This window comes from Parambassis ranga, chromosome 17 (genome assembly GCF_900634625.1).
Source record: "Parambassis ranga chromosome 17, fParRan2.1, whole genome shotgun sequence".
Classification (NCBI taxonomy): domain Eukaryota; kingdom Metazoa; phylum Chordata; class Actinopteri; family Ambassidae; genus Parambassis; species Parambassis ranga.
The window spans coordinates 13,661,180-13,673,996 of record NC_041037.1 but is presented as its reverse complement, the minus strand read 5'-3'; the positions used below and the strand labels follow the sequence as shown (position 1 = coordinate 13,673,996).

At 41.2% G+C, this 12,817-nt stretch overlaps 2 protein-coding genes across 2 annotated transcripts; one reads left to right on the top strand and one right to left on the bottom strand.

Moving 5' to 3' along the window:
• Positions 1-1,867: 1,867 nt before the first annotated feature.
• On the bottom strand, positions 1,868-2,896 carry mrpl34 (mitochondrial ribosomal protein L34). Its single transcript, XM_028428655.1, has 2 exons — positions 2,757-2,896; positions 1,868-2,535 (listed from the first exon to the last, which is right to left on the bottom strand). The coding sequence occupies exons 1-2, from the start codon at positions 2,810-2,812 to the stop codon at positions 2,226-2,228; spliced, it is 366 nt and encodes a 121-aa protein (XP_028284456.1). The 5' UTR covers positions 2,813-2,896; the 3' UTR covers positions 1,868-2,225.
• A 1,204-nt stretch (positions 2,897-4,100) lies between these two features.
• On the top strand, positions 4,101-8,965 carry LOC114450458 (protein ABHD8-like). The gene is made up of 5 exons (XM_028428592.1): positions 4,101-4,374; positions 5,835-6,667; positions 6,764-6,934; positions 7,058-7,274; positions 7,366-8,965. The coding sequence occupies exons 2-5, from the start codon at positions 5,844-5,846 to the stop codon at positions 7,570-7,572; spliced, it is 1,419 nt and encodes a 472-aa protein (XP_028284393.1). The 5' UTR covers positions 4,101-4,374; positions 5,835-5,843; the 3' UTR covers positions 7,573-8,965.
• The last annotated feature ends 3,852 nt before the right edge of the window (positions 8,966-12,817 follow it).

The window sequence follows — 12,817 nt, the reverse complement described above, 5'->3', positions numbered from 1 at the left end:
CCTCATTTGAAACATTTCATTTGAAGCATACTGTTGTCTTTCCTTCTTTTTCTGATTTTCTTTTCTTTGTGGAGGTTTTTGGGAGACTGTGGATCTTCTCTGCAATTTTCTCCTTTCTTGTTTACTGCGCTTTGGCAGTTTAGAGGAAATATCCATTATTGTCTCAGAGACATCACTGGCAACAGTAGAAATGGTCACAAAATCATACTGGGAAGCATCATGTAGTTGTGATGATGTCATGTTTTGGTGTTCCAGAACTGTGGGGGCGATTGATTGTTTCAGGCAAAATAGTGGCAGAAAAATCAGTGGCTGTGGTTCTTATAGTAGCTAAGTTGGACTCAAGTTCATTTAGCAGAGGAGGTGCAACAGTGACAGATGTAGGTCTGCAGTCTGATTTAGGGACAGTGTCATTGTACTCATTTGTTCTGTCATTGTGGACACTCCACAGGCTTCAGCTCATAGTAGCAGGAGGACTGTATGTTGTTCATTCTGTAGCACAGCATAAGCCAGTCAATCATCTCAATGAGACATGTGAAAGTCAACATCACAGTTTTACCGTGTACATTAGACATGTCTGGTGGTGTAGGCAAAGCATCATCTGTTCTGGAGTGAGGGTCAAAGAAGCCATACCTGCCTGATCTGGTTCTGAATACTGAAATACATAATCCAGCCATAATCAATAATGCATACTGTACATCTGTTAGCAAACAGCTCAGTCCTGCCTCAAGGCTAAGAAATGTATCTGCAACAGCAGGTAAAGGTTCTCCAAATGCTTGAGAGGCCTGACTGCGAGAGGCACAGACACGTGTTACAGGAGACTGGTCTTCCAACTGTTCTGCATGAGATGGTCCTGCCACACATGGAGCATCACTGTACATGGTATGTTACAAATGTTTTGCTGTACATTTTGAGCACTGGAGTTTACAGACTCATTTTTCTGCAAGAAAGTATCAGCACACTGTACCTGGTCACTTGTTGCTTTATCATGGATGTCATCAAACTGCTGCCAGCGGGCCTTTGCAGCTTGTGATTTCTTACCCTTCTTTGGCATTGCTGCTGTGCACAGATGCAGATGGTAATTAAAGAATAACTTTGAATGCTGATGTGAAGGATTGCTCTGAATTGCCTAAGAATCAAAGCAATTCAGAGCTTTGTGTGTCAGCCTGACACCATGGTAACAGCAGAGGAGACCTCAAAAACCACTCCAACTTTGACAGCCTGGCATGCGGAAACGATTCAGAATTAGAAAATTCTAAATACAAATTCGATAGAGCAGCATCTAATCAGCGTTTTAAGACTAAAATGGAGTCTGTAGCTTGAAATCTGTAGGAGGAGATACATTTGGCAGATGACCCTCGTTGAAGGGCTCTCTCATAGTCTCCCATGTTAAAAATTACACCAAAATTCCTTAAATTTTTGAAAAATTATAATTTTTTGAAAAAAACTTGAAGTTGACCCAGAGATGAACATTTTGATAGTTGAATGGATGAAATCAGCCAATGTATGCTAAGGATACGCTGCGCCAAAAAACGTCCAGAAGAATAAGAAAGATGGTGAAGTACAAGGGTAAAGATACTGTAGGAATACTCGACTTGTTTGATAGTTGCATTACTGTCTGGCATAAAACATTTTTAATAAGGTGATAAGATGTCCTGACTGAATTTTAATCACAACTTGGCATACTTTTTGAATTATAAATGAAAAGCTGCAGATAGAGAGCTCCACTGAAATCCTTCCTTATGTAAATTAAGACTTTGGGTCAGTTTCCTCTTTGCTCTGTGACAGCAGGCCTTTGATCCATTCAAATCCAAGTATCAATTCAATGGTTTCTCTGTACTACCACACATCACATCAATCCCAAACCTTGTAATAGTCATTGGAACTAATTTTAATGGTAAAAGTTTACACACAAACTTTCTTGGACTGTTGTTTGCATTTCAGGAGAACACTGGTTTTGCAGGCATCATTTATTTAGAGACGCATTTGTCCTTAAATCAAATTATTTAACCAAATGAAGCATCATTTAGCTGGTATTGCATGAATTTGATAAAAAAAATCTACAGCATATGGGTGAAACTACTAGGCCAGTTCCATTCTCCTCCCATTGTGGGAGTGCCCAACCCAAACTCACACCCAGTATCACCAGCTAACCCAGTACACAAGATCTCATTGTGATCACTTTCAGAACTTATGTAAAAGTCCAACAGCTTTTTCCAAATGAGGCTTCAGTGTGAGAGTGATTGCCGTCCCTTCAACATGCGTCGTAGGATCACTTCAATGCCACTTTGTGAGCTCAATCTTTTGATCCAGCCGTGGGTTCTTTTGCGCTTAATGTTCTTGGGTTGATACTCAGTGCCTCTTTTCTTGGTCCGCACCTGCTGGTATTGCCAGGGAAGCTGCTGGAACACTGTAGAACCCTCAGCTTGGGAGGAAAGTGTCCCTGGACATCTGGAAACCTGAGGTCCTTCAGTGGGTCTGGGCATAAGCCAATTGCTGAATAATCGAAGGTGAGTGGAGCCAGTTACAGGAGGGATGCTGTTAATGTGACAAAGATTAACAGAGTTTAGGCAAATCGGCCTGTATTGGTAATGAGATACATACAAAACAAGCAAATTCAAATTTTACAGAATGAAATGCTACCTGACCATCTTCCTTCATGAACAACCAGGCATGCTAATGCTAAGCTAGCTTTCCAGTGACATCGTACACAAACATTATAGGCTTTGCCGTTCATTGTCTATAAAGAGCTGTATTACCTGCTGAAACGTGTTACTCCACAAAGCCGGGGAAAAGCCGACCGTAATATATTCATTTTGTGATATTTAACAATACAAATTTGACACTAACATGCGAGTGAATGTCACAGCCTGCTCTGAGTGCCACCTTCCTAGATGAAGCACAGCTATTGGTCCGTATTTCAGCCAATTACAACGTTTCTTGCTAGGGTACCGGTAATAATTTTGCCCTGAGTTGTGCTTTTCTGGTTAAACTTTTCAACACCACGCGTCGCACCATTAAAACGTTTAAATGCTAAGGATAACTGATGGACAGTGATTCGAGATTATTTCTTTCTAGTTGGTGAGTGAGAAACAGGCTAAGAAGAAAAACGTTGGGGGAAGTTTTTTCGGTCAGACCGAATACTTTGCCTGACAGGTTAAACCCAGGGTCAAAAAGCTTTGCAATGTTGCTGAGTATATACAACGTTCACAGATCTGCACAACTCTGCCATCAACAGAGCAAAATTGATTTCTTATTATAACATTTCACTACTTAGTGAGTAGAACTGCAAGAAAGGTTGGCTTGGTTTGATTGTAAGACATAGAGTTGTGTTTTTTTTTGCATGTAAATAAAGTTTTGGACTACAACCTAAATGATAAACATACATTGTTTATGTGTTGTTATTTGAGCACTGTGCAGCCTCCAATATGAAAGTGTGTTTGTGCCCCCAAGTCCAGCTTGTTAATGGGCCCTGAATTTTTATTCTTAGATAAAAGCACAAATAAAAAAGACAGGCAGAATGATAAATCTGTCATTCTCACTGTTTGGTACACAATAACAAAAGTACCCAGTTTCCTTACAGGCTCTCCGCCCTCTGAACGTCACAGCTGGCTCTTCAGTGACTGGCACCGGCCTGTCCCAGCCGTCTCAATCTGGTGATGAGAGTTAAATGCTGACACCGGGGGAAAGCACTTCTTCATCTATTAGATTATATAAAGCTCGTGTCTCCTTTGTGGTGATGCAGCAACTGCAGTAACACACGTTCAGGTGTCACAGGTGGTGATGCTGTTCAAATTTAAAATCAGCTCACACACGAAAGTCCAATCATACTCATGTGTCAGCTGTTTCAATAATTAGTTGAAGCATGATTTTGTCACCGCGAGGACGGGCGCGCGCGCGTTTTTACTCCTCAGCAACAAGGCAACACGCGCCTCCCATTGGCCTCCTCTCAGCGCTCAGCTGTCCTCCATTGGTCCTCCTCACCGCCACTCTGCGGAGAAAATGCCCGAGGACTGCTGGGGCTGCTCCGGATTCAAGGGCAGCAGGGCTGGGTAGGGTTTGGCCTTGGTGCGCAGTGGATGCTGAAGGGAGAAAAAAAAACATTGCTGGTTTGATTTAAACCGTAATGGAAATCTTACTAAAATGCAACCGCTGCACTTTTAATGATGCATGCTTCATTTTCACTTCCAGCCCCACGGTGTCCTGTGATGGCAGTGTAATGAGGCTAATGAGGAGCTGTTACTCTTTTGCAGCATCTCTAGCGTAGACAAATTGTTGCGCCAAATGCAACGTTTTTCTCCGTTCCGTTTTGTCGGCCATAGACTGTCCTCTTTCGGTGCAGGTTTCTCATCACCTTAATCAACAGTAATCCTGCCGGTAAGTAATCGATTTTTATTGCATTATACTGTCTTGTAATCTGGTGTTTATTGTGCAACATATGTCTGCAGCATCAACAAACAGCCGCGTCAGTGAGTGCATGCAGCGCAAAATGTATCAATAAATTAGGAGCTGCAATTATGGTCTGCATCTGATTACACTTGTGAATGCTTAGTGTTTGGGAACAGAATGCATATGACAGCTTTACATTTCAGTCTTTGGGGTGTGATGATGTGCTATTTAAATTTGTGCAATTTTTTAATACGCATTTCACGTGCAGCTTTCATCTCTGACTGCGCCTTACTGTAAATCCTTAGAGTGCAAATACAGAAGCACACACTGTACCAAATCTGTGCTACTGTAAGACTTGGCAGACATGTCAACCTATATATTCTGCAATGCAGGCAAAACACATCAATGTGGCAGTATAACCTTGAATGTGTGACTTGTTCAGTAATCAGTAATCTAGTCCAGCTGAGAGGTACTAGGTCAGGAGGAGAAACCCTGATTTAAATGGTAGGGAGGCAGATAGCGGTAGTATATTGTGCTGTGAGATGACCATCCTGAATCATATCATGTCCAGCCTGTCTGTTAGCTTCTTGTGTTGATGATCCATTTTGATGTCTGTGCAACAACAGGCCAGTCTGTTAGCATTTACTTATAGCTCCTCCTTGTTGTAACTAGATAGCACTGACCTTCAGACCATCCTGCAACAACAACAACACTCAAGACACATGCACACTTGAAGAGTCATGTTGGTAAAGCTTTGTGGGATCTGACCAAAAACAGAAAGGAACAATAACAATGCACTGCTGTTTATCAGGCTTATATGACCTGAAGAGATTTTACAGACAATATTTCACAGTTGCTTTAAGCAGGAAAAGCTTTGGTCATGAGGTTGGGACTCACAAAGCTAAAAAGCTTTGTTTGAGCTAGTCTGGATCTCAGCAGAGTGGAAACATAATAGTTTGGAAAAGTCCTTTGCTGTCACATGAGATGTAGCTCAAAGTCATGTCTCATGACTGCTGTATTCTATTTATACATATCTGCATTCTGACCATGTGAAAAGGAGGGGTTATTAATAGCAAACATTTACCTTGAATAGTCAGTGGTCACTCCTTACTGACCAGTATTGTTGTGTGTTGGCGTTTGAACGTGGAATCTCTGCACATTCAGCTGCATCTAGGTAAATGTGTTAGTAGAGCTTGGCGATGGCTGGTGTTGTGTTGTCCTTGCTCTTGTTATGTTTAGTTATATCAGACTAAAGCAAAGCTGTTGCTAGGAAACAGCTGGGCCGCTATTTTGTAGGAATCATGCTGCATTACTTTCAGCAGAGCAGTTGACATTTACTAACACTGTGACTGGACCGATTTTTAATCCTTGAAAAAAAAGGAGATGGGAAATGTAGGCTAAAAGGCTGCAAAATGATGACATGCTATCTGTGTGATGTTGTCATGCAGAGACGCACCATGCTGACCAGCATTACTGAAGGGATACTGTGCTGCCTGACTGGGAAGGCTGCCAGCCTAGTTTTGCCGCTGGAGTCGTCAGAACCCTCTGATGGTTTTGAGTTTGTGGAGGTGAAACCAGGGAGAGTCTTGAGAGTGCGGCACATCATCCCTGAGCGCCAGCCCATAGAAACAGAAAAACAAGTTGCAGGAAAGGAGAAGATGGACGGTGCCTGCAAAGATGACGGATCTCCTGAGGATGCTAATATTGACAGTGACATGGGCAGCAGTGTCCACTGTAAGAGGAAGATCACAGTGTACCGCAACGGCCAGCTGGTGATTGAAAATCTTGGGGATGTCTTGCACTCTGAGATTCTGCAGTGTCAGGATGGGGATTTAGAGCCATGTAGCACTGTGGAGGTGGAACTGGCTGACTACAAAGAAACACCCTCTTCTCCAGACCCTAACCCTGTTCCTCCTCCAGTCCCTCCACCACCTGGGGAGGAGAAACCTGCTCCGCCTCCTCGCCGCCGTCGCCGCAAGCCCAAGCGCACGGTGTTAATTGACTCAAAGAGGGTGATCTCAAGCTGTAAAGGAACCCACTCGGATGTAGCGCTGTTCTTTGTGCATGGTGTGGGAGGCTCTCTGGACATTTGGAGCAGCCAGCTGGACTTCTTCTCTCGGCTGGGCTATGAGGTCATTGCGCCGGACCTGGCAGGGCACGGAGCCAGTACAGCCCCTCAGATTGCAGCAGCATATACCTTTTATGCCCTGGCAGAAGACCTTCGTGCCATTTTTAAGAGATATGCTCGTAAACGTAACATTCTCATCGGTCACTCATATGGGTGAGGATTTTTGTTTTTGTTGTAAATAATTCAGATGCTGAAAGAATGTGTGAAGACTATTTTCTTGGAGTAGTTAACTTATTCTGTTTCTTGCAGAGTGTCGTTTTGCACCTTCCTGGCCCATGAATATCCTGATCTGGTCCATAAGGTGGTGATGATCAATGGAGGGGGTCCCACAGCTTTGGAACCTAGCCTCTGCTCCATCTTCCAGCTGCCATCTTGTGTCCTTCATTGTCTGTCTCCTTGTCTGGCCTGGAGCTTTCTCAAGTAAGATTTGCATAATATGATGACAAAAAGAAAAAAAGTTAGGACCTAAAAACTGAACTGACCACAACATTCTTCTACCTACTCAAAGTAAATAAGCATGTCTTGTCTTTTTCAATATTTCAGAGCTGGATTTGCCCGTCAGGGTGCCAAAGAAAAGCAGCTGTTAAAGCAGGGCAATGCCTTTAATGTGTCTCCATTCGTCTTGCGAGCCATGATGAGTGGTCAGTACTGGCCAGAAGGGGATGAAGTCTACCATGCTGAGCTCACTGTGCCCATCCTTCTGGTTCATGGCATGTGTGACAAGTTTGTGCCTATGGATGAGGACCAACGCATGGCAGAGGTACCAGACTAATTCTCTGGTACTGTCATACTTATATGTCTGATCTGGTCTTATTTTGTGTTGTAATATTCTGCATTGGCTCTGTTTATAGATCCTGCTGTTTGCATTCTTAAAAGTCATCGAGGAAGGAAGTCACATGGTCATGATGGAGTGTCCCGACACAGTCAACACCCTGCTGCATGAATTTTTTCTGTGGGAGCCTGATATGTCCAGAAAAGACAGCAGCAAGACAGACACAGAGAAGACTGTTAGTGACACTCTCCGCACACTGAAAATCAATAAGCCTATGGACAAATAACCTACAAGGAGTCCAGTTTGACCACAGAACCGAGCAGAAGGCCTTTTTCCTGCAGTTGGCATGTCTTCTTTAGGCTCCCCAGGCTGAGAGCTGTCATAAACAGGGCCACATCTTACGGATGCGGACGACCACTGGTGCTCTAAGATAAAGCAGGAAAGAACGTTTGATGAGAGGAACGGATGCAAACACACAGTCAGTTTCTGCTTCGCTTTTTGATACCAGTTTCTGTGCTCCATCGCACCATGTTTGCAAAATGACACAAACACCTGGAGGACACACATGATTAATGTGGTGAAGGACCGACTGATATGAGATCCATGAAATGTGGTTGGAAATTACTTTATTTGAAAAATGCTGTTAAGAACTGCAGAGGTTATACATGAACTTAACAACATGAATAACTCATGGTTTACTGGTTTTGAGTGATAGTAACGGTGTATTATCTAATACACATAGAGGATACTGGAGAATGGGTTAAACATCAAATATATACTAATGTACATGCAAAATGTAATTAACAATTGCACCACATGCATACAGAAATTATATAATGACTGAAGGAGAAGTCCAGCCACCTAATAACCACCTCCATACAGTGAGCAGTGTACATGAAGACTCGCACTCACATCTATCATGAATAAATTTGACTGATAGATTATCAAATTACAGCAATTAATTTTAGAAATCTACTATAAAATCTAAATCTAAAATGCTATGTGTCAGTGTTAAGCACAATGTAACCAATCCATCAGTTCATAGTTGCATGAATATTAAGTAATACTCAACAAAAGATTTATGCAATCTGAAAAGAGACAGAAACAAAGATGGATGTCATTTTTTCAACACTATATTATCCTAAGGATACAAAGTACTAAGGCCCTGCATGAGTTAAGAATATGAGATATATATGAGGGTTGTTTGCATTGTATTATCATACAGAAAAATCCTACTTCACTCACTTTAATCAAGTAAGTGTTTCTCTAAATGTGTAAGTATTATTTGATCTCTCTTATAAAATAACAGCTACTGCCCTAACAAATTGTGGTTGTATTAACGGATTTAAGCTGTTGTGTCTCCCTGGGTGAAAAAAAATTAGTGTGTTTCCCTCATTTTAATTTTCAGTCTTTATTTATGTATTTATGTCCGCTGAGCAGAATAAGTTGCTCACTGAAAGACATTCATTCATGGGTGTTGCTTTGTCTCATAGTGGGACACTAAGGTCCAAGTAAAAGCACAGTCTAATATGTTCCCTGACAGTGCTTATCTGTCCACTGGGTAATTTACTGTTTTGAGTAGAAGAAGGTTTTAATGGATGTTAAAACCGGGTGTCCAGTGCTAAACATCTAATCATCCAAAGGAGAGAGAGTCCCCTTCAAAAGAGGGACAGCTGTGCTCACCGTGTTGGTCTGTTTTATTTATATATATATATATATATATATATATATTTATTTATATATATATATATATATATATATATATATATATATATATATATTTATTTATATATATATATATATATATATATATATATATATATATGCATTGTGAACAAATGCAGATGCAACATGACTGGTTTTATGCAACAGGAACAAGATGGAGAGAAACAGAGTGGAACCTGCCACTGACCGCTCTAAACAACATTATATATTCTCCATGGACTTTCCAAAAACTAAGAAGTGCTGCTGATGCAATGTACTGTATGTCTCCCTCAGTGTAAAAGGTCAGTGAAACTGTATGGACTACAGGGTGCACATGTACTTCTTCTTATGCTAAAAAAGTGTGCATATAGAAATCGTCAGTGCTCATATGTGCTATCTTTTTGTGGTTAACAAAGATGTGTTAATGTTATTGTTACATTTATTCATGGGGATCATATTATATGCACTGCCTGAATGTAGATGCATATAAACATTATATAGCCTATCAAAACATTTGGATTCAGTGTATGAATGTGCCTTTCCTGGCATGAAATAAACAGATGTTCACAGTTGAAATGTGCTTTTGCTTGTTTGTATACTTGCAATAATACAGTTTGTTTTGTTTGAGTGTGTCTCAGATTTAATTCTCATTTTATTCATTAAAGGTAGGGTAGGAGATTTCATTCTGATGCACTTTTTGTTAAATTAGTGTAACTTCTCTTTACAATCCGATAGCAACCGATTAGTTCGGCAATTTAGCTTTAAAACGAAGAATATTGATCATCTGTGGAAGCTATAGAACACTAAAAACATCAGCCAATCTTACAAGGCGCACCTGCGCGTATAGTTGGCTGGTTCTCACTCTCTTCCTGCTCTGCGCGTGCATGATGGCCGAAGTGACTGGTTGGGAGGCGTGGCTTCAGGGTGAGCTCCACAGCGCTGCAATACGCAATACTATAGTAACGGTAGCTCTGTTACTATAGTTACTATAGTTACTATAGTAACGGTGCTAACAAAGCCACTTTGTTAGCTAACAAAGCCCCGTTACTATGGTAACGGTGCTAACAAAGCCAGTGGCTTTCTTCGGGCGAGCGTGGTCAAAGCTGGAGGAAGTAACGTTATTGTAAGTGTCCAACTCATGCTAAAGCCTTACTGTTTTCAGTGTTTCTGTATTATCTGCATTAAGCAGAGTTTGGTTCATGGCCCAACAACTTTTTGAAACTCAGATGATGAGAGGACCACTGTGTTCAAACAAAATATACTGATGTTATTTCATTGATGATATATATATTTTAAAGCTCACTTATATTGCTTGTTAATTGAAAAGTAATGCACAATCTCTCCATCTCCATCTATATTTGAGGTTAGTACTGAGAGTGAGCCAGAGGCAGGGCCATCACGTAGGTCCAGTGAAGGAAGTTCTATTGCTAAGGTGAGTGATGACGGGAAAACTATCAGGTGAACAATTTTTTGTCTCTGTAAATGAGAGAAGGCGGCAGATATGGAGGTTTTGTATAATCTGTTAGTGTAGTAGCACCAGTATGGTTGACAAAACTGTTGTCTCACTTGGAATTAGTTTCTGTATGTCACCGTGTTTTAAAGGTAGGGTAGGAGATTTCATTCTGATGCACTTTTTGTTAAATTAGTGTAACTTCTCTTTACAATCAGATAGCAACCGATTAGTTTGGCAATTTAGCTTTAAAACGAAGAATATTGATCATCTGTGGAAGCTATAAAACACTAAAAACATCAGCCAATCTTACAAGGCGCACCTGCGCGTATAGTTGGCTGGTTCTCACTCTCTTCCTGCTCTGCGCGTGCATGATGGCCGAAGTGACTGGTTGGGAGGCGTGGCTTCAGGGTGAGCTCCACAGCGCTGCAATACGCAATACTATAGTAACGGTAGCTCTGTTACTATAGTTACTATAGTTACTATAGTAACGGTGCTAACAAAGCCACTTTGTTAGCTAACAAAGCCCCGTTACTATGGTAACGGTGCTAACAAAGCCAGTGGCTTTCTTCGGGCGAGCGTGGTCAAAGCTGGAGGAAGTAACGTTATTGTAAGTGTCCAACTCATGCTAAAGCCTTACTGTTTTCAGTGTTTCTGTATTATCTGCATTAAGCAGAGTTTGGTTCATGGCCCAACAACTTTTTGAAACTCAGATGATGAGAGGTCCACTGTGTTCAAACAAAATATACTGATGTTATTTCATTGATGATATATATATTTTAAAGCTCACTTATATTGGTTGTTAATTGAAAAGTAATGCACAATCTCTCCATCTCCATCTATATTTGAGGTTAGTACTGAGAGTGAGCCAGAGGCAGGGCCATCACGTAGGTCCAGTGAAGGAAGTTCTATTGCTAAGGTGAGTGATGACGGGAAAACTATCAGGTGAACAATTTTTTGTCTCTGTAAATGAGAGAAGGCGGCAGATATGGAGGTTTTGTATAATCTGTTAGTGTAGTAGCACCAGTATGGTTGACAAAACTGTTGTCTCACTTGGAATTAGTTTCTGTATGTCACCGTGTTTTAAAGGTAGGGTAGGAGATTTCATTCTGATGCACTTTTTGTTAAATTAGTGTAACTTCTCTTTACAATCCGATAGCAACCGATTAGTTTGGCAATTTAGCTTTAAAACGAAGAATATTGATCATCTGTGGAAGCTATAAAACACTAAAAACATCAGCCAATCTTACAAGGCGCACCTGCGCGTATAGTTGGCTGGTTCTCACTCTCTTCCTGCTCTGCGCGTGCATGATGGCCGAAGTGACTGGTTGGGAGGCGTGGCTTCAGGGTGAGCTCCACAGCGCTGCAATACGCAATACTATAGTAACGGTAGCTCTGTTACTATAGTTACTATAGTTACTATAGTAACGGTGCTAACAAAGCCACTTTGTTAGCTAACAAAGCCCCGTTACTATGGTAACGGTGCTAACAAAGCCCCGTTACTATGGTAACGGTGCTAACAAAGCCAGTGGCTTTCTTCGGGCGAGCGTGGTCAAAGCTGGAGGAAGTAACGTTATTGTAAGTGTCCAACTCATGCTAAAGCCTTACTGTTTTCAGTGTTTCTGTATTATCTGCATTAAGCAGAGTTTGGTTCATGGCCCAACAACTTTTTGAAACTCAGATGATGAGAGGACCACTGTGTTCAAACAAAATATACTGATGTTATTTCATTGATGATATATATATTTTAAAGCTCACTTATATTGGTTGTTAATTGAAAAGTAATGCACAATCTCTCCATCTCCATCTATATTTGAGGTTAGTACTGAGAGTGAGCCAGAGGCAGGGCCATCACGTAGGTCCAGTGAAGGAAGTTCTATTGCTAAGGTGAGTGATGACGGGAAAACTATCAGGTGAACAATTTTTTGTCTCTGTAAATGAGAGAAGGCGGCAGATATGGAGGTTTTGTATAATCTGTTAGTGTAGTAGCACCAGTATGGTTGACAAAACTGTTGTCTCACTTGGAATTAGTTTCTGTATGTCACCGTGTTTTAAAGGTAGGGTAGGAGATTTCATTCTGATGCACTTTTTGTTAAATTAGTGTAACTTCTCTTTACAATCCGATAGCAACCGATTAGTTCGGCAATTTAGCTTTAAAACGAACAAAGCTTAAAACGATCAAACTTGCATTTTCTTCAGGAAATGCCCTTTTCTAGTTAAATCGTTAATTGTTAAAAGTGTAGCAATAATTGCGTTGATATTTAGACATTTTCATGCTTCACACGACGAGCCATCAAAGTCGCCCCCTTATTGGCTGAGCGTGTCCGGTGCGTGTTTTGGTAAACAAAATCCGAGGTGCGTGTGCATGCGTAGAAGT

Coding starts and splice junctions, on each gene's coding strand:
- mrpl34 (XM_028428655.1), bottom strand. CDS start 2,812: ATGAATATATTACGGTCGGCTTTTCCCCGGCTTTGTGGAGTAACACGT. Junction 2,536..2,756: donor GGAGTAACACGTTTCAGCAG/GTAATACAGCTC, acceptor TCACATTAACAG/CATCCCTCCTGTAACTGGCT.
- LOC114450458 (XM_028428592.1), top strand. CDS start 5,844: ATGCTGACCAGCATTACTGAAGGGATACTGTGCTGCCTGACTGGGAAG. Junction 6,668..6,763: donor CTCATCGGTCACTCATATGG/GTGAGGATTTTT, acceptor TGTTTCTTGCAG/AGTGTCGTTTTGCACCTTCC. Junction 7,275..7,365: donor AGGACCAACGCATGGCAGAG/GTACCAGACTAA, acceptor CTCTGTTTATAG/ATCCTGCTGTTTGCATTCTT.